Here is a 22,202-nt window from a genome sequence, read left to right as displayed (position 1 = left end):
TCACTAGTCAAATTTCAATCGATGTATGAAAAATAAAAAGAATAATACAAATTTACATCAATTTTCAGATCCATGTTCAGTTCAATTACTTATACATACGATATGAAAATTCTGCGACAATAGTTGTTCAAAAATTGTTCCTTAGTTTTTAAAACACTTGAAGGATTATCCTGATTTTCGTGACTTCTGTAGATCCGTCGCCAATTTGGATTATTTTAATTTTTTTTTTTTGTTTTTTTTTGTGCAGATCTTGCGTTTCGTTTTAAGTTTGTAAAGCTGCGATGCGTTTATTGCGTTTGTATGTGGGACAGGGTATACACACGAGTATTATTTGGCGAATGGATGCTTGAAAAAAGCTGCTTAACTGCGCATGCATGTGATAACGTATATAAGTGTAGTACGCGTGCAGTCCCTAAGTGTGACGGGCGATCCAGAACTCGCGAGAATGCGATTTGATCGATCAGATATCAAGAGACAGGTATATAATCATTACGCATTGACCATTATATACTTATAGTATTAATTATTCATTGATAATTCGTCTGGTTTTTTTTTTTTTTTTTTTTTTTTGTATTTCTTTCCTCTTCTCACGCACTATAATTAAAATTATAGATTTAAATAATCATAAGATTATATATATATATATATATACATATATTTCGGACATTCTCATCGTCTTTTACTAACTATTTTTCCAACTCTATTTTTCTCTTTCTCCTTAAAATATATATATATTCATATATTTCTATTTATATATTTACTACGTACTATTGCATGCATTTTTAAATATCTCTCTCTCTCTCTCTCTCTCACTCTTTCTTCCGTCCTATTTCTCTTTATCAATTTTCTCAACATCTTATCGTTATAATAACAGTAGTTCCGTGGTGTAAAAGTTGTTTCATAAATGGCCAAGGGGAAAATATTTTTATCCTCAATTATTTTCACTCAATGCATGCGCGACGAATCGTACATATCAACGAGATCCACGTTCTTACTCGCAACCTTCATATTATCCAATGTTGCTGGTAATCGCGTTTCTCTCGCACTCTCAGACGATCCTTTCCTGAACTTTGATACCCACCCAGTGGATGTGAGATCAGTGACAAACGAACGAAAAGCGTGGAACGGTAAGTCGAGGTAACCCACGGCCATTTATAAATAACGAAACCCGTTTCAAACGAAAATTCATCTTCATCGGTTATCTAGGTAAAAAAAAAAATGTGAAAATTGTATTAGGAACAATTTTTTTCCCTAAAAAAAAGAACAGAGTCTCTTTACGTTGGGAATTTGAAACGGGTAGCGCTGTATGTTTAAGAATTTTTTCATCTAATCTCGCTCAATTTCCGCCAATTCGTTGATATCCGTCATCTGTTCGTAACTTATATACGCATACACGTGTAAGTGAATATGTCCGACATACCGACTTATACGTATTATACGATGTATGGTGTATAACGTTATAACGGTAGGTAAATACTTTTTGAAAATCTTTTTCAAATTCTCTTTTTCCGTACCATCTTTTAGATGTTTTTATACGTACCTATTTAAATCTTTCTCTCTTTCTCTCTCATTCTCTCTCTCTCTCTCTCTCTCTTTATGTATATATCTATATGTTATTCTATACACATATATTTGTATATCTCTTTCTTCTCTTCCACTCTATAATATATTACATATACATATAATTAAACAGCGATAACGCTCTGACGATTAAATCCATTTGTATATATGTTCATTTGAGCGGTTACTAATCAACTTTCAGGTTTTACTGTTGGCAAAAATTTGTTGCGTGTAAAAAAAAAAAAAAAGAAAAAAAAGAAAAAAAAAGGCAAAAAGGCAAAAAGAAACAACTTTCTTCGACCTGTTTTTAACCAATAAATTTTTTATCCAATCTTCAGGGGTGTCCCGTCGAAAAGTCCAACTCTAATTCACAGTCCGACAATGTACGGCGACGCACTCAACGCCAATCTCCAGGTAACTACCTAAAAAACGACGCCGAACGCGCGAAGTATGTGTGATACAGGGAGAAAAAATAAAAATAAAAAAAAAAATTAATCGAAAGCAAATCAGACATCCGAAAGATTGGTTCTTTTTATTTTTGGCATCTTATAACTCTGCGAAGATAACGATTGATTTGTACTAGTTTGTTATCGTTACTCACACGAGTCATCTTCATTCTCCGCGGCTTAAGTCGGAAACTATAATAATTCGCATCGATCGATCTACCAATAATGACTAATAATCTAATGCAATTTGAGTATTTCCAGGCTGCGCTTGGTGAGTCGAACATGGGTTTCTTGAACAACTCCATGTGCACATCGACGGCAACAAGTCCTGACAAGGACCATCTTCTAGCCCACAACGATTTGATGTAAGTCCTCGAGAAAATAAAAATAAAAATAAAAATAAAAATAAAAAATTAATACAGTGCTACGAAGTGCTGTGGGATCATTCGATTAATCGTAATCTACGGTTCACTGTTTCCCTGTGATTGATTGAAGAAATGATTTACCGGAAAGAACGATTGATCGAATAAACGGTGCATTGAAAAGATCGATTAATCGAAGAAATGACGAGTTGGAAAGATCGTTTAATCGAAAAAACGTCACTAGTTGGAAAGATCGATTGTTCGAGAAAACAGTTAACTGAAAGGGACGTTTAATCGATTAATCGACCAAACGATGCATTGAAATTTTGAACAATCGATTACTCGAAAAAACGAGGAATCGAAAGGACGATTAATTCAAGTCTTTGATCGATCGAATCATCGAAAGAACGATTAATCGAAGCCTACGATCCTATCGATTGATCGTAAGAACGTTTAATCGAAGTCTACGATCGATCGATCAATCGAAACACCGATTAATCGAAGCCTACGATCCTATCGATTGATGGAAAGAACGTTTAATCGAAGTCTGCGATAAATCGATCAATCGGCCAGCCACAGTTCAGATCCGTGAATATTGTGGTCGCATCGAATTCGGAATATCCAAATCTAGACGGAGGTTCGTCACAGGTTTAACTTTCTCTTTGACTTTCCGCGTGATAATTAAAATTGCTCCCGACAGGTCGCCGTTGGATGAACCATCGGGCGTGCATATAAAGCAAGAGGGGCAGAGCCCCGAGGGCGGGAAGTTATCGAGACTGATAAAACGGGAGCTCTTAGAGGCACCGACCGAGCAGGAGGAGGACGGCGTAGATGACCGTGAATATTCCGAGAGCCATGGCCACGATTCGGGTCAGGACGAGGACATGGCCGAGGACCTATCTATGGCGCCGGACACGACGCCGAGCACGGAAGATCAGATCGAAGCGTAGTATCCTCTTCGTTGTTGATTCCCTAACCCTTTTACCCCCCCAACCCCCAAGATATAATATTCATCCCTTACTCGCCATATCCAACCGCCCTACAAAAGCGGTCTAAAGACTAATAAATATCATTATTATTATTATTATTATTATTATTATTATTATTATATTATAATTATTATTATCATCATTGTAATGTCGTTTTTTTTTTTTTTTTTATTTCTTTCCGTCTCATTTTTATTCCAAAACTATGATGACAAGTACGCACGTATTAGCTGCCAATACGATTGGCAATTGTGTATATATATATATGTTATATATGCATACACACACACACATATATATATATATACTATATAAATTGAACGTTCTTTGATCCATATCCCTTACGAAGCAATTGTAAGAATAACGATTACATTATATACATATATAAAACATACGTTTCGTGTATTATACATATTACATATATTGCAATATAAGGTTAATATCATATTATCATTATTGTCATTATTATTATTATTATTATTATTATTATTATTATTATCATTAAAATTATTACTTTTGATTATAAGGTTATATATATACATATATATATGTATATGTATATATTATTATACATCATAGCGATGGTAGGTAAATTTGTTACGCTGTGACACGAGCGACATACGATGAATAATAATTTCTGTGCGATGATTGGCAAATTGATTGATTGATTGATTAGTTGATACCTGCAAACAAAGGAGGGTGTTTTAGATTTGATTGTTGTTCGCAACGAATTGCATCGTTGTCACAGGCAGTAACTGCATGATGCAACAGCGTGAACGGAAATCGGTTACCGCGGAAGTTGACTGCGATAAAAAAAAAAAAAAAAAAAAAAAAAAAAAAATTCGGAAACATTCTTATCCCATGCGATTTTTTTCCCCGCCGCTCGGTCTTGAGAATTTTACAAAAAAAAAAAAGATTAAAAAAAAAAAAATAACGCACCGCAGTGTTGAATTTTTTGTTTTTCGAACGCCGCGGCCTTACCGTCAACATAACGTGCGAAAACTTTCAAGCCCAATGCACATCGCTTTTGTGGTTGCGTACACGCAACATAGATCAATGAAGGTTATGTTCAAAATGGGCGATAAATTAAATGTCTTGAAGAAAATAGAAAGAAAATATATATGTATACATATACATACACACACACACACATATATATATATATATGCCCACTGTAAATACTTGTCGGTAAGTAATACACACACACACACACACACACACACACATACACAGATACATAATAATAATAATATTATTAATAATAATAATCATAATAATCATAATTCACGCAAGCATTTACTGCTCTCCACGATTCGGTATGCATACATACATACATACATACATATATATATATACATATAATAATAATAATAATAATAATAATAATAATAATAATAATTACGAATCTACGTTCATGAGAAATACAGTGTGTGTGTATATATATATATATATACACTGTATTTTCATTACCGTTATTATCATCATTATCATTATTATTGCAACGTTACACCGGGCTTAGAACAAAACTGTGTAGCTTTTTACCAAACTACCGATAATTTCATCGCACAAGGAGAAAGGAGAAGCTCAATTTGACGAATTTTAACTTTCGAGGAACAAATGTTTAGTCTTTTTTTTTTTTTTTTGTTTTTTTTTGGGGGGGAGGAAAGAAACAAAAAAAAAAAAATTGCGCCACTGAATTTTAAATATATTCAGATTCTTAGATTGGGCAAAAATATCAGCCGCGTCACTGCTCAATTTCATTTCATTACTACTCGTTCGAAATCAATCGTGCCGAAAATCTGTTCGGACGAATGATTCGTTCGCTTTTTGATTTTCTCAATGTTACTAGTATGGGATCGATTAAAAATTGAATCGGGTTGTTGGCCAGAACGAATCGTCAAATCGAATCAACCTCAAAAATTATTGAACCTGGTTTAACGTTTGTCAAATCACATATTAATAAATATAACAGCGCCTGTATAGTTTAGAATGGGGATAAAGAAAGAAAATAAAAAAAAAAAAATAAATAAAAAAAAAAAAAAAACGAAAACATAAAAAAAAAAAAAAAAACAACCAAGATAGTTTCGTATTCATTGATATACACAATAATAATAATTAATAATCAATTATAGAATTTGTAAATGATAGATATGTTACGTATATCTATACGCGTATAAACATAAATTGTATTTAAAAGTGTATACATACAATATATTCGTATACATGACTCTTGTTATGTAAGTATACACACGAAAAAAAGAAAACACAATTACACCACAAACACGTCACATTATCGCATACGAAGATATATATATATATATATGTTATATATATATATAAAATATATATATATATAAAAAAGCAAAAAAATAACGGAATTAAATTCAAACACATCGCTGATAACAAGTTGAAAAATATCTGTATTATACAATTGACTAGACGTAATTATTACTATCATCATTATTATTATTATTATTATTATTATTACTAATATTAGTACATCCGTTGTTGGTCATTATTATCATTACTATTATTGATTAATCGCGTCGATCAATCAATCGTCTGATGATTAAAAATGGTATAACCCGTACCTCTCAAAATTATAGTTTGAATAATTCTGACCCGATGCTGTGTTGCGTTATTTCATAGTTATATGTGAAAATAAATAAATTCGAAAAAAAAAAAAGTAAATAAGTAAATAAACAAACAATTAGGAAAACAGAAAATGAAACGAAAAACGGGTAAAATGACTGAGACGAGGACGGGAAGTGAAAAAAAAAAAAAAAAAAAAATCGAGGCAAGAATTACGAAATCGTCGAAATCGTGTTTTCTATTATTCCAACATTTTTAACGTGAATTGTAACACTTGATCAGTAACCACGGATATATCACTTTACCTCATTACAACATATAATCGGTGCGGACCGATGCGGATGTGGTATGCAAGCGAATTATGCATCTTTTTGATTTGAGTGTTGAAAAAAGAGAGAAAGAAAAAAAAAACGATCGATTCATTCTCCGCGCGTAAATAACGTATAAATTTATTACTAATAATTATTACCATCATTTGCACAAACAAACACACACGCGCGCACGCATACAGACACATTTTCCATACGCATACATGTGCGGTACGTTTTTTATTCGGATTCCTGTATATATACTTGCAAACACATTAACACACATACTGGGCATTAAAAATTATAAATTATAAATATACGCATATATATATATATATATATATATATATATATATATATACACATATATATAGGTATTATTAAATATCCTTGTAGATCGAAATGAAAGGATATGTTGTGCATGAAACGAATACCGCAATCGCAGCCCCGCTCGCATTCTCATTCCTCGCCATATTTTAAATAAATATATATATATATATATATATATGTTTATACACACTCGTCACACATATATATCTATATTCATGTACTCGTAGGATAATGATAATAATAATACACTAATCGCTAACGGTATGATGGAACGAAAACGAAGGGAGTAAAAATAGAATGAAAAGAAAAAAAAAAAAAAAAAAAAAACGATCGAAATAATAAATAAAAATTATGATAACGATGCCATTTTTTTTTTTTTTTTTTTTTTTCTTTTTTTTTACCCAGAGAGAGATCAAAACGAAACAAAGACGCGGTTGTTTGAAAATTTCGAACCAGGTCGCACTGGCAAGAAGTTGGAACTTTCTTTTCAGAATCGAGTGAAAGAAAGAATACGAAAATGAACTCACAACTCGTAAACGTTTTACGAAGAAATAATTTTCTCCCACATCTCTTCGACACGTTCTCTGCTGATTATTTATCTCAGCGTTACGAATTTTTTATTCTTTGCCATTCTGTGTACCCTTACTTTGTTTTTTTTTTTTTTCTTTTTTTTCTCTCCGCTCTCACTTCAGATCGATATAACGTATACGGTATAATTATTACATAAATTTACACATACCGTGTGTATGTATGAATATGAATTTAACGAGAACGTTTGAAATTGGGTATATAGTTTCGAGGTTTGCAAAAAGAGAGGAAAAAAGAAAATAGAAAAAAAAAAAAAAATAAAAAAACAATGATCGTGTAACTGGGTGATTTCAGTCGTTGTAATACTGCTATATAAAATATAAGTCTGTGTACTGTGTATAATGAATTAAGAACTAGATATATATATATGATAAATAGACTCTTCTGTACATAGTTAGTTAGTAAGGCGTTAGGAATTTATTAAATATCTTAACTGATTATTATAATTACAATTATCACTACTATTACGATTACGATTATTATTATTATTATGATTATTACTATTATTATTGTTGTTGTTGTTGTTCTTGTTATTATTATTATTATCATTATTATTATTACTATTATTATTTCTAATTTTAATTGTATTTTTTTTTTTTTTTATATAAGCCGCTCGCGTCCTATTCGCATTTATTGATTCAGGGCTGGTCCTAATGGATCTGTTAGAGATTCAAGATTTTTTTCCTGCCTACACGAATATCGCAAATTCATGTTGCTAGTTATAATCGATATCGAAGAGAAAAAAAAAAAAAAAAAAAAAAAAAACAATGACGATGAAAAGAAAGAAAGAAAGAAAAAAAAAAAAAACAGTCATCGTGTGGTTATTAAATTTTGATCCTCCTAAATCGGATATAATCCTATATCAATGTTCATTGTACTTCAGTGTATTGAAGTTCCGTTCGTAGCGAAGTCCATATTAAGACTTGCGTCCAAGTTTTTTCATCTCCTTGTACTCGATTCGTTCCTTTGCGTAATTTTACACACGAAACAATCTAGCAACACGGAATTGTGGTCGAATACATTGGCCAAAGCGCGTCCTATATATATATATATATATATTTCTTTTTTTCTTTTTTTTTTTATTACACATTTCGTTTATTATTTATAAAGAAAATGGAAAAAGTAAGTAAAACAAGAAAAAAAAATAATAATAAATAAGTAAATAAATAAATAATGAAAAAAAAAAGAACATTAGGTGAAAAATAAAAATTAATAAATAGAAAACAGTAATCCTATACGCGACCATATCATTCAGAGGAGCACGTTGTAGAAAAAGAGATGAGGAGAAAGAGCGAGTAAATAGTGCCAAAGTGATTCAAATTTTGTGTAGATAATTGTATAATTCCTCGAACCCACCACGATAGTTTGATTCGATTGTGTATATTTTTTTTTTTTTCTATTTATTTTTTTTTTTTCTCTCCTTCTCTCGTCAAAACACCATTTATTTTTACGTAGCCGGAAGTTCCATCCTCATTATTCATGTTACGATCGACTTTCCGTCTCTTTTTTTTAATTGCAAACTTCTCGGTAGGTATAGAGAAACATACTTATATCAAGGAATGACGTGAAACTTGCGAAGATGAGAATATTTGTATATCATTCGACGGTGTTGTTTTGTCGTGAACGACACGAAGGATTAAAAAAAAAAAAAGATTTCTGAAAGGAATACGGGATACGGAACATTCTCTTCGAAATTCTTATGGATCTATCATGATAATGTTGCGCTGGATATTGAGTTGATCGGATTGAAAATGTTGTAATTGCCTTGACCAGACGATTCCGCATTATTGCAGTATTATGTAGTATATCGTGATGATTTTTTTAGTAATCGATAAAGAAAAATGCGAGGTTGATGCGTAATAAGGAAGAAAACTGACGGATCCGAATGTACGATATAAAACGATTTTTATTTTCCTCAGCTGGCTTGTCGATTGACAATGTGGAATTATTATACACACAATTGACGATGTCGATGTGTAGCCTGATCTTTATTGCTGAAATATGTTTATTAAGTATTATATGATAAGTTGCCTTGTAAAAATGTACCGATTTTACTAAGAAATTAAATGTGTTACTAAAATAATACGAACCTTTAATCAGGCTTTGACACTTGCCAACTTCTTTGCAGTTTACTGATTTGACGCGATTTTGATAATGTGATTGATTATTTCACATCTTGAGTGTGTTCTTTCAGTTCGTTGAATCGAAATTCATCAGAGAAGGCTTAGGTTTCCGAAATTTTCTTAGGATTTCGTCAGCTGTTGGTCCTATAATGTTCGGAGTGACTTCTTTGCATTCTGGGGGGTTTTATTACTGGGTCAACGATGCGACAAATGAATTTTCAGACAGAAAATTTCCGAATTCCAAAAATCGCAAAAAAAGCAAGGCTTTTTGGGCTTTTTCAGTCGAAATTTGACCGATTTTGAAGAATAGTATGATCAATAGATTCAAGCACTATATCGACGTAATTTTGCGAGAGAAACCGATTGGGCGCAGTCCCAATACGCTGCGATCAACGCATCACAAGTTACAGCCAAAAAACCAGAACCTGTGATTTCGACATTTTTCAGCAGGTGCTTTTTCCTTCGCAATTTCACTCCTGTTGATCCCACGCTGTTTTCGCTGCGTTGTCCGAGTTCCTGGGGGTCCAATTGGTCAGGAAAGGGTCATACAAATCGAATCTGAGACCAAAAATTTTTTGGTCGAAAAATGAAAAAAAAGTAAGGCTAACCCCTTTGCATTTTCGGCGAAAATTGTCGCGATTTTGAAACGTGCTGGAATAGATTCTTTGATGCACTATTCCGAGGTAATTTTGCGAGAGAAATCGATTGGGCACAGTTTCAATACGCTGCGATCAACGCATCAAAAGTTACAGCCAAAAAACGAGAACCTGTGATTTCGACGTTTTTCAGCAGGTGCTTTTTCCTTCGCAATTTCTCTCCTGTTGATCCCACGCTGTTTTCGCTGCGTTTTCCGAGTTCCTGGGGGTCCAATTAGTCAGGAAAGGGTCATACAAATCGAATCTGAGACCAAAAATTTTTTGGTCGAAAAATGAAAAAAAAGTAAGGCTAACCCCTTTGCATTTTTTTGCGAAAATTTTCGCGAATTTGAAAAGTGCTGGAATAAATTCTTTCTGTCACTGTTCCGACGTAGTTTTGCGGAAGAAATCGATTGGGCGCAGTCCCAATACGCTGCGATCAACGCATCAAAAGTTACAGCTAAAAAACGAGAACCTGTGATTTCGACGTTTTTCAGCAGGTGCTTTTTCCTTCGCAATTTCTCTCCTGTTGATCCCACGCTGTTTTCGCTGCGTTTTCCGAGTTCCTGGGGGTCCAATTAGTCAGGAAAGGGTCATCCAAATCGAATCTGAGACCAAAAATTTTTTGGTCGAAAAATGAAAAAAAAGTAAGGCTAACCCCTTTGCATTTTTTTGCGAAAATTTTCGCGATTTTGAAACGTGCTGGAATAGATTCTTTGATGCACTATTCCGAGGTAATTTTGCGAGAGAAATCGATTGGGTGCAGTCCCAATACGCTGCGATCAACGCATCAAAAGTTACAGCCAAAAAACGAGAACCTGTGATTTCGACATTTTTCAGCTGGTGCTTTATCCATCGTAATTCCTCTGCTGTTGATCCCACGCTGTTTTCGCTGCGTTTTCCGAGTTCCTGGGGGTCCAATTAGTCAGGAAAGGGTCATCCAAATCGAATCTGAGACCAAAAATTTTTTGGTCGAAAAATGAAAAAAAAGTAAGGCTAACCCCTTTGCATTTTTTTGCGAAAATTTTCGCGATTTTGAAACGTGCTGGAATAGATTCTTTGATGCACTATTCCGAGGTAATTTTGCGAGAGAAATCGATTGGGTGCAGTCCCAATACGCTGCGATCAACGCATCAAAAGTTACAGCCAAAAAACGAGAACCTGTGATTTCGACATTTTTCAGCTGGTGCTTTATCCATCGTAATTCCTCTGCTGTTGATCCCACGCTGTTTTCGCTGCGTTTTCCGAGTTCCTGGGGGTCCAATTAGTCAGGAAAGGGTCATCCAAATCGAATCTGAGACCAAAAATTTTTTGGTCGAAAAATGAAAAAAAAGTAAGGCTAACCCCTTTGCATTTTTTTGCGAAAATTTTCGCGATTTTGAAACGTGCTGGAATAGATTCTTTGATGCACTATTCCGAGGTAATTTTGCGAGAGAAATCGATTGGGTGCAGTCCCAATACGCTGCGATCAACGCATCAAAAGTTACAGCCAAAAAACGAGAACCTGTGATTTCGACATTTTTCAGCTGGTGCTTTATTCATCGTAATTCCTCTGCTGTTGATCCCACGCTGTTTTCGCTGCGTTTTCCGAGTTCCTGGGGGTCCAATTAGTCAGGAAAGGGTCATACAAATCGAATCTGAGACCAAAAAATTTTCGGCTTCAAAAATGAAAAAAAAGTGAGGCTAACCCCCTTGCATTTTTGGCGAAAATTTTCGCGATTTCGAAAAGTGCTGGAATAGATTCTTTGCTGCACTATTCCGAGGTAATTTTGCGAGAGAAATCGATTAGGTGCAGTCCCAATACGCTACAAGCAAACGAATCAAAACTCACGGCTGGAAAACATTAAATTGGCAACGGGTTTCTGAGGAAGTGGAAGAGAAAAATCAAAAACTCAAAGCTTCAAGGTTTCAATTCCAGTTTATTATGCCTTATATCGAGTACAAGTGTTCAGGTGTCATATGTCAGTGTATACTGCTTTACCAAGTTCCTTATTACTATCATTTCAATATATTATACTATACTGACACAATATGCTAATAATGGTAATACATCATACCAATAATCATTATAATACCATCCTAATTGATATAATTAGTATAATATTTTGAATAATATTGATGTTTAAGACAATAAAAAATGCAATACAGTGAGCGAACATTATATAAGAAGTCTGGCTTCTATAATAGAAAAAAAATGCGAAATATTGCATTAAGCAGAATATGAATAACGTTGATATGAGATAATTTTCATCGTAGTTTGGAAGCACAGTTCAAGTTTTGGTCAGAGTACAGGTGTAATGCACCTCTGCAACATACTCAATGTATACTGTTGTAATAATACTATTTTACGCAACCTGAAATAATATAAATAATACCTACATAAATATTTCCGTTTTCTGTTCGTATTTTCGCAGATGTTGATTCCACGATGCTACAAATACCGTTTTTGCAATCCTCGGAGTCCATATATGTAGTCTGAAAAGGATTGTTTTCCTCTCGAAAAAAAAGGTTAACCCGTCTCAGTTTTTCCGGTTGAAGTTTGGCCAAATCTGAAAAATATTTTAATCAATTGTTTGATGCATTATAGTGACGCAATTTTGTCAGAGGATTCGATTATGCGCAGTTCGAATGCGCTGCGAGCAACGGATCAGAAACGACAGTCGAAAAACGACAAATATTCTCCGTATTTCGCTAGCTGTTGACTCCACGATTTCCTAGATGCGTGCTTTGGCTTTCTCGAAGTTCAATTTGCGTTCAAATTGATTCCGAAATGAAATATTTTTGGGAGGAAAAATCACAAAAAAGTAACGACACCAATCACTTATGTATTTCCAGTATCCTAGTATCTTCAGTCGGTAAAGCAGCGGCGATGCGTATCATTGAATTCCATCTTTATCCACGTCACCGCCAACGTAGAGAATGTTCGGTGTCACCATCTAGTGTGAAAACGTGAAACGTGGGAACACGAACAAAGCGTCGAGTATTTTATTCCACGTACAGTCTACGCGGGCCACGTCAGGCTGAAGAGTTAGGTGCACTTGAATCAAAATAGTGTCGCCAGACGTGTGGATTCTGGAAATCCCGACATAACCTCACTTACTTACTGCTAGTTTATAGATACACCGAAAGAAACTGGCACGGGGTTTGGTTATTTTTCGTCGTCAAGTTGCCAATGCGTTGTGTTGTCTTATGGTATACTGATCCCTCGCTGGATCAGCTCGAAGATTGTTACCGACCAATCATTTCCATACTGAAAATTATTTTGTGATAAATCACGCAGGGTTATGACCGAAGTTCCGATGTACTTTATCACCATGCAATTTATCATGCGAATATGACCTAATACGTGACAAATCACATAATAAATCACAAAACAATTTTCAGTAGGTTTTCATCGTTCGTTCCACATCGCGACATGAAAAATCGCATCAATTTCAAACTTTCAGAATACATGGAATGAGCATCGAGTCTATATAAGCACCACACAAGGAACAAGCCCAAGATAATGAGTACCTTAACCTCGATCTCAAGCAAGACCTTTCTGAAAGCGAGTCAGAAAGGTAATATAACAAAGTTAAAAGAGCTCGCCTCTACAAACGACATTAAAGACTGGACGGTATATCGTCACGAAGCATCAGGAGATACGGCTCTGCACTTGGCGGCACGCGAAGGTCGTTTAGACGTGGTGAAATATCTGTGCGAAACATGGAAGGAGCCACCCTTCAGAACGGAAGTGGCGAACAAAGATATGAAAAGACCGGTGCACGACGCAGCTCAATCCGCGAAACTCGACGTCCTCGAGTATCTTCTTGGTCAAGGTTCGCTCGTTGGTGAAAAATGAACGTGTATACAATGTAGCCCTTATAATTTTTGTATTAACACCGCCTTGTCACAAAAGGAAACCCCTACACTGCGCTGTTCTCATCCATCTTATCTCTACCGCACCAAAGGTGCCGCCGTGGATCCCTTGAAACGTGCAGACTGGACCCCCCTGATGTTAGCCTGCACCAAAGTCGGAGAGGAAGCAGCGAGTTGCGTGAAAGCTCTGCTTCGACACGGCGCAGCTTCCGAATTGCAGAACAAAGACGGCTGGACGCCGCTGATGGTGGCTTGTAGGACTGGAAACGTCGACGTGGTTAAATGCCTGATGACACGCTCGTCTCGCAGTGTATACATGAGGAGTAAAAACGGTCGAAGCCCTTTACACGTGGCTGGTAAAATACCGAGCAGATCAGTTATTTCAATTCGAATAGGAGAAATCGTTGGTATTCTCATCTAACGTATCGGGAAATACCATCTTGTGATAGAAATCAGGCAACTACAAGGACTTTATTTGTCATTAAGATTTGATTCTTGTCGAATGTTTTGATCCCCAACACTTTATGGGGGGGGGGGGGGGGGGGGTTTACAGCTTGAATGATTTAAAATGATACCTACTTTTAGGATTTTTGTTTAAAGAAAATAAAAACACTTGGATCAATTTGAGTATTAGGGATTTATTATTTATAGTTTCAAGAATATTTTAGAATATTTTCGTTGCAAATAATATTAAAATGGCGGCATGGCGTAGCGAACGACCACGTTTTCAATCCGGTGGTACAGATTCTTGGATCGATTTTTATCCGATCGACTTGAAATTTGTACACAGTCTTTGAAAATTTGTATCGATTTGAGCTCGTGGCTAAATTTTCGCATTTTAATCCCAAAATTTTGTTATAACAATGTTTGTAACAATTTTTTGGTCGGTAGATGAAATTTTTTTTCATAATCGTACGTATTAGAAATTTTTTTTTTCCTCATCATTTGGGCAACAAGCTCGAACCAAAAAGGGTGTTTTTAACTCTAAAAATTTTGTTATTAATTTCGATGAAAAAAATTCCAAAATGTTTTTGAAACTACAAATAATAATCTCCTCAAATTCAAGTTGCTCCAAGTGTTTTCAATTCTTAAAAAAAAAAAAAACTCCCGCCCCCGTTTAATGTGACAAAATAGGAGCCTGATGACTGAAACGCAAGCTACCGTATCTTACAATTAATATTTACATAATTTGACAACACGGTGCCGTATTGGCCATACATTGGGATCTTTTGTTTTACAGCGTTTCACGGCTATCGGAATGTCATTGATTTGGTTTTATCCCAAGATTCGGATTTGATAAATTGGCAGGATTCGTCCGGATCAACCCCGCTTTTGGAGTCCGTAAAGAGCGGTGATTTACCAACGTTTCAACGTTTGATAGATTCGAAAGCTAACGTGAACGCGGTAGACAATGTGGGGCAAAATGTTTTACACATTGCCGCACAGTGCGGTAACACAGAGATCATTGAATACATATTAAATCGTAAATTGATCGACGTCGAATCTCCAACTCTCCATGGCATAACACCTTTGATGTTCGCTGAGAAGAACAAACAGCTCAAAGCGATCAAAATCTTATCATCTTTTCAAACTCGATAGATTTTCATCCGCGTGCTGCGTGATAATCTGAAAATCCTTTGATGTAATTCTTGATCTATCTAGTAAAATGTATTGTGATATATTATCGTCAATAAATTATATTCGAATATACAGATTTGTCAATTTTTTTGTTTTTTTTTTTTTACAGTCACCGGAAAAAGATGAACCCTTTATACATTGAACAAGAATAAACTCCATGTAATAAAATACCTATACATAAAATCAGTATAGGAAAAAATTGTTCTTAGCAGTGCCATAGTCGAAATTATATTCAGATCGGTACACATTTATTAATTTTTTTTCTGATTTTTCATTTTTTTTGCTTTTTTTGTTTTTTTTTTTGTGGGGGATTTTGTGTTTTTTCCCTTTATCATCAGACAGTATTCAGAGAAGCGTACAAAAATTAACAGATTCACGATTTAAAAATATCGGGTTTTACATTATGTATTTCGTGTTACATTTCACGCATTTTTAACGGTCAAAGATACAGCGGAACGATTGGAGAAAATATCACATGATCGGAGCGAAAAATTGCCGACGAGTAGACATCGAAAGTCGAAAACAATCGACTGATGTGATTTGAGGCGAATTAAAAACGCATATTTATTTATTGCGATATTGACCGTTGAGTGGATGAAAAATAAAGAACCGGATTTGAATTCGTATACGAAAAATGCGTAGTAACGAAAAATAAAAAAAATAAAATAAAGAAAAACAATGATCAAAGGGTGGAGAAACAAGAGAAAAAAATTCACTCGTCGGGCAACTTTGATGCAAAATAAGAAATTTTTTTTTCTTTTCATGTCAACAAAATGAACATGGAATTAAAGAATATAACATAACGTATGTATTCTGATGAACTGGTAAGTACGGTGAACGGCAGGAGGGGACATATACATATTGTTAAGTTTGTTTGTTTGTTTGTTTGTTTTTTTTTTTTTTTGTTTTTTTTTTTCATGAATAAAACTTGATTTGGAGAAATATATAGTATATAGGTATATACAATATATATATATACATAAATCTCACTTTCTCGTATAGTATATGCCTAACTAACTACAGGTAAAACATGCATGATCGTTTTTTTTCTTTTCTTTTCTTTATAAATTGTTTTATCCGTCTTGTTGTACGTACGTTGCACATTTAATTGAAGGTGTTCATCGAATCGTATCTATTGTCGACGATTTGATAAAATTCATTCTCTGTTTTTTCCCCTACATACCGTTAGTGAAGAATCATTACAAGTATAAATATCGAATAGTTACTTCAGTGTCGTTATTATTATTATTATTATTATTATTTTCGTCCAACTTTTCTTTCGTTTCTCTTCTTTCATTTTCTTTTTTTTTTCCTTTTCGTTTTGTCTGTTCTCATTTTCAATGTATATTACCTTTCCACTTAAATATTTACATATATACCGCTATTAAAGACTTAAGATTTAATTTTATTATTACATCGTACTCGTCATCAAATAAACGACCTCTTTAACTTTCGCTCTCTCTCTCTCTCTCTCTCTTTCTCTCTCCAACACACACACAGACACACACTCGCTCTTTCGCTTTCGTTATTATTTTACCATATAGATATACATGTCACGTATGTACCGTATGCATACATGTATAATATAATAATAGAATATAATATATCACCTTTGTGATTCATTTAATTTTCACATCATTTTATTCATTTATTGTTTCGAGTTTCCATCTCATATTTTTCATTTACATATTACAAGTATTCAACATGTACAAAGCACTATTTACATTATTTACAACGTTCGAAAAAAGAATTCCTCAGTCACTTATCATTGTCTCTTATCATTTCTTTATCTCGATCTGTTTTTTTTTTTCTTTTTTTTTTTTTTCACCCTTCTAATTATAACATCAATGTAACATAATAGATTTAATATTAATCGTTAGAATAACATAATGAACGAGTGAAATGCGATGCTCAAAATTAATAATCAATTCTTATCCGACAAACTATAGATATCGTTTGGACAGATATTCGTCACGAGTACAGGTCCAATTAAATAGATGGTATACACATGTCGATTTAACATTATTTAACACAGTTTCGGGTTGGCAGAAAGGAAATTAACAAAATCATTTCAATAGGAGTATTAATGTAGGAAAAAAAAAAACACCATACAAACGATATATGAAACGTATGAAATTTTTTGTAAAACGACTTGTTTTCTCAATCAGTAAAATGCTTGTCTCAGTTTTTTTCTTTTTTTTTTCCCCCCTCGTAGCTATACACGATCCAATTATCAAGTTAGCTAAACGTCAACAGAGTAAAAATAAAATAAAAATTAATAAGTAAAAAAAAAAAAAAAATAATTTCAAAGGCATTTGCAGATCAAAATTAAAAGCACGTTTTAAAGATTTTCTAACAAGTAGCGTAACTTTGATCTTACTTTTCAATCGTACTAAATGTTTTACAAATAAACGAACCGATACGAATACCAATTGTAATAACAATATTTTATACTTGTGAATATTATTTTCAAGGAATCCGGGAGGATTACATTTATACATTTAATACAGTATTATTAGAGGTTATTTTCATTCTTTTGCAAACGTAGTAATACAATATTCACTACGATAGATCATTAATATAGTTTCCTGTAATATACTTTGCCAGGCATGATAATTAATGAATTTTTATTATCGCTAAGTCGTTTAAAAAAATTTTACTTTCATGTTCGTTTGTTTAATTATCATCATCTCCTGGGTAACGGTATATTCTTTTCTTTTCTTTTCTTTTTTTTTTTTTTTTTTGCCAACTAACATATTCGATTACGAATTTCAGACGATTCCTTACTTTGAATGGAAACTGAGTGCATTTCAAAATTAGTTTTGCTGCCCGTTAACGATTACGTTCTATTATTAGCTGACACGTTCGATCGTGAAAAATAGAAGATAAAAAAAAAAAACAAATAATAATAATAATAAAAACAAAATAAATAGCGGACAAGGATACACCCCGTATGTTTAAATACAGATTACATACGACATTACACATACATATACATATACCATGTATATATATATAGAATATATGTATACTTATATGTAGAAAATATCAACAACAAAAAAAAAAAAAAATAAAAAAATAAAAAATAGCAAAAAACAGTGACTTAGTTTTCATTCTTACATTTCAATTGGAAACTGCTCTTATTTTTTCTAATCTACTATTACATTCTTTCCTATTCGTTATTTACCGTCAATTATTCACTTTCAGCTATAATAACGAATAACGAAAGACGTACGCGTGCGTCTTATCGTATGTGTATATATATATATATATATATATATATATATATATATATATATATATATATATACATATACAAGTGAAATCTTATCATTACCGTGCAAATCTCAAACGCAACTACTCGTGTGGATAAGAATAACATCTGATGCTCAGCCCGGCTGTAATTGCCGATCGGTATAGTTGTGTTTGTTACTTTCAACGATTTAGATCTACGGAAGAGTTTTTTTTAACCGTGAAAATTTTATTCTTTTTTTTTTTTCGATTCTTCGAATTAAAACTTTCCTGAAAAGCTACCACACGACCGACAAGGGCTGCCGGACAATGGAAGAGAAAAAAAGTGACACGAATGGAAAGTAAAAAAAAAACAAAAAAAAAAGAAAGAAAAAAAAAGAAAGAAACAAACTGATTGCGAGGATCGATGAAAAGTAAGAGAGAGACAAGAGAAATTTGCACGGTTCGCATTCGACTTTGCGAGTATTTTGAAGAAAGAAAAGAAAACAAAACGTACTTGTTCATACGACGTGTCTTAAAGTAACTACATGACAAGTAGTACAAAGGATTTCGCATGACTTTTGTTTGCAATCTTTTGTAAACTTGTCGTCAGTTTGATTGAAATGGAAATTTATCGATACATCGTCGGATTCTCCGTCAAGTTTCGACCGTGATTATATAGGTTATGTTATTTACGGTACAAGTGTATTAATTTGTTTAGAAAATAGATCGATTCTGACAGGAGATTAAAACTTAAAATTGAGGTTGATAAATGCTGCGCAATAGCGTTCGAACGCCGAGTTTAATATCGTAAAATTGAAAATAAAAATAAAGAAATGATGACAACAACAACAACAACAACGACAATAATAATGGGTAATAATTCAAATTTCGTATTTTTGTCGGTTACCTAAAAATTACGGTAATCATTGAATACGACGATGACGACGATGGCGAGAGATTCGGCTATAAGTAAATACAGTGGCTTACAATGTTTTCTTTTCTTCGAACAATCATTATTATTATTATTACTATTATTATTACTATTATTCATTATTTCTTTGATGTTGTTGAGTAGGTAACCTTAACGATAGTAATTTAGTGATATTTTCAATAAAAATTTATGTATGATTTGTCCGCATCGCTGTAGGTATTACTAATATTATTATTATTGTTATTGTTATTATTAATATTATTATTATTATTATTATTATTATTACTCGTCCAGTCGATATACATACAATATATATATATACATACATATATATAGTTGTTTACTTTAGATATTATCATTATATTCAATCGATTGCGTTAACTATACTTAAAGGTTTATCAATAGTATATTATACAAGTTTCGGTGTATTAATCACAGACACACAACGCGATTTTTACGATTTAATCGATCAAATTTTACATTTCATTATCTTCTCATCGTCGCACAGACAGAATTCATTCATATCATGGAACTGCTCTACAGCTCGCTCGCAAAAATTATTCGTAACTCACAACTGTTGTTATATCAACAGTTCATCCGCCTTTCATTCATTCTTTCAAACTCCTTCATCGTCATCATCGTCATCATGATCATTTGATAATTCTGATAGGTAAAAATAATGTTTCTTAGTGCAATTATTTTACCTTATTTTATTAATTTATTACACGTTATTCTTTCATTCGAAAAATGTTTCAATTAATTGTATACCGGGAAAGAAATAAAACAAAAAGTTATCTTCAGTCGACTGTTTGTTTGCTAGTTTGTTGTTGTTGTTGTTGTTGTTGTTGTTGTTGTTATTTATTATTATTATTATTATTATTTATTTTTTTCCTTTTATTTTTATTTTTTTTTTGTTTGTTTTTACTTTATTTTATTTTGAGCTAGTCTTCAGTCTTGTAGCACTCGTACTTCCACTGTACAAAATGTTAAATAAAATAAATGCAACAACGCGCACCAGGAGCAAAACTACTACACAAAGTTCTCATAATATAATATATATATATATATATATATATATATATATATGTATATATGTATAATATACCTCTATATATATATATATATGTAATGCGTACACAGTAAATCACGGTAAGTTTATTTCTTTAGCCCTCGATTCGAGCCGTTTGGGGAGATAAGAGAGGTGTGCCCGTGTGTATCTATAGTGAATAATGTGTGATCCGGAGGTGGCATTGCTATTACATAATATATCTACAAACGTTCGGCCACCTCCGTACATTAAAATTAGCAAGACTCAAGCACATCGGTTCACCATCGTCGGGCCCCCGTTCAAAGCAAAGTGTACATACGCAATAGAGACGATCGGGGAAAATTATCAATCCCTCAACACTCGCTGTAGGAAGGTGGGGGCATGTTGCGACCAGTATACATGTCGGTCTGTGGCTGAAGGTGACAAACTACGGTGTGCCCGTTCAAAACCGCAACGGTTCTACTGTGGTCCTGCTGGAGAGGCGGGAGTCCGTAATTTCCCGGTAGTCTTGACAACTCGCCAAGCTCGTACCTGGCCTGATACCGTCTGAGTTTCTCCCAGCAGTTGTTCGCCGCGTTACGCTCTTGCCCGGGACTGTACTCGGCTGGATTACCGACGGAGTGCTGGGGGGCGCCTCTGTTGTCTATCGTCTGGCCGTAGTGAACGAGGTTCCTGTCGTTCGCCGGCGAGTAAGGAATCAGCGGACGATGATCGCCGTAGCTCCGCGATGACTGTCTGCTCATGTCGCTCTGCCGCCTCCCGTCCTCGTCCGACATGTCGGATACCTGGATTTCACCACCTCCGCGTTCTATCTCCTCGTATACCGGGTCGTCCTCGCCGGCCACCATTCCCCGTGGGAGGTGGACGTGCTGACCGTGGTGTCCGTGGACCTGGTGATGCCCTCCCCGTCCGTCCCTTATCTCCGTGTACGTGTGGTTGTAAGGAGACGCCGCCCGTCGCCCTGATCGCGTCGTCGCCTCGCCAAGGTCGCCGACCATTCTTCGATCACGGGTCCTTCCGTGCGACAAGGTCATCGTGCTGTGAGTACGCGGCGAGTCTTCCTGCTCCGATCCTCCGTGACCGGAATCCCGGGAACACGATTTAAAAGAAATGTTCTGCGGGGAGAGAGAGAAAATTAGATACCGTTGTTAGTCGACGTAGTGAAGTTTGGCTGCGGAACGATTCGACACCGTCGTTCGTTTGGGATCCTTGAATGCGGGAAGAGGATAGAAAATATGGTCAAACGACTTTGACGTGTTTAATCGTAAATGTGATGTTTCCTCGCGCGTTTTTCAACACACCGACTCAATGTCACAAAATAAAACTTCGATATCTTGCAAGATATATTCTGTGCTTAGACGTTTGAGTAATCTTGCCCTAGAGCGATCAGCTGATCGTCCACTCCGGCGCCATATTGTTCTAATCACGACCGCATTAAGAATCCCAATGTGATGAAGAAATATTGAAAGATTTTACTTAGGTACTATTTTCAGGAAATCTGACCTTATGGTTATGACATGAAAATGTTTATACTACAGGCATAATTTCTTTTGCCACGTAGTC

At 34.4% G+C, this 22,202-nt stretch overlaps 3 protein-coding genes across 21 annotated transcripts in view; 2 read left to right on the top strand and 1 right to left on the bottom strand.

Annotated features, from left to right (window-relative positions):
* LOC107227598 (forkhead box protein P1) overlaps positions 1–6,213 on the top strand; it is a 215,469-nt gene extending 209,256 nt beyond the window's left edge. For 7 of the 8 annotated variants that reach the window (XM_046739554.1, XM_046739553.1, XM_046739558.1 and 4 more), the window contains 3 exons: positions 1,899–1,974; positions 2,259–2,371; positions 3,069–6,213. In XM_046739554.1, the coding sequence (XP_046595510.1) occupies positions 1,899–1,974; positions 2,259–2,371; positions 3,069–3,318 (439 nt within the window). In that variant the 3' untranslated portion in view covers positions 3,319–6,213. The remainder of the gene's footprint in view (positions 1–1,898; positions 1,975–2,258; positions 2,372–3,068) is intronic. The other variant, XM_046739555.1, reaches the window with a different exon arrangement.
* A 6,707-nt stretch (positions 6,214–12,920) lies between these two features.
* LOC107227597 (ankyrin repeat domain-containing protein 16) lies at positions 12,921–15,498 on the top strand. Of its 5 annotated transcripts, none has more exons than XM_015668791.2 (4): positions 12,921–13,122; positions 13,377–13,748; positions 13,881–14,144; positions 15,029–15,498. In XM_015668791.2, the coding sequence occupies exons 2-4, from the start codon at positions 13,436–13,438 to the stop codon at positions 15,385–15,387; spliced, it is 936 nt and encodes a 311-aa protein (XP_015524277.2). In that variant the 5' UTR covers positions 12,921–13,122; positions 13,377–13,435; the 3' UTR covers positions 15,388–15,498. The 5 variants fall into 5 exon arrangements, with proteins under 5 accessions (XP_015524277.2, XP_046596452.1, XP_046596453.1 ...); XM_046740497.1 differs by having other exon boundaries at positions 12,926–13,072; XM_046740498.1 differs by having other exon boundaries at positions 12,927–13,077.
* A 1,550-nt stretch (positions 15,499–17,048) lies between these two features.
* LOC107227599 (latrophilin Cirl) overlaps positions 17,049–22,202 on the bottom strand; it is a 141,750-nt gene continuing 136,596 nt past the window's right edge. For 7 of the 8 annotated variants that reach the window (XM_046739959.1, XM_046739960.1, XM_046739958.1 and 4 more), the window contains one exon: positions 17,049–21,754. In XM_046739959.1, coding sequence (XP_046595915.1) covers positions 20,993–21,754 — 762 coding nt within the window. In that variant the 3' untranslated portion in view covers positions 17,049–20,992. The remainder of the gene's footprint in view (positions 21,755–22,202) is intronic. The other variant, XM_046739966.1, reaches the window with a different exon arrangement.

Source organism: Neodiprion lecontei, chromosome 5 (assembly GCF_021901455.1).
Source record: "Neodiprion lecontei isolate iyNeoLeco1 chromosome 5, iyNeoLeco1.1, whole genome shotgun sequence".
Classification (NCBI taxonomy): domain Eukaryota; kingdom Metazoa; phylum Arthropoda; class Insecta; order Hymenoptera; family Diprionidae; genus Neodiprion; species Neodiprion lecontei.
This window is presented reverse-complemented; position numbering and strand designations above follow the sequence as displayed.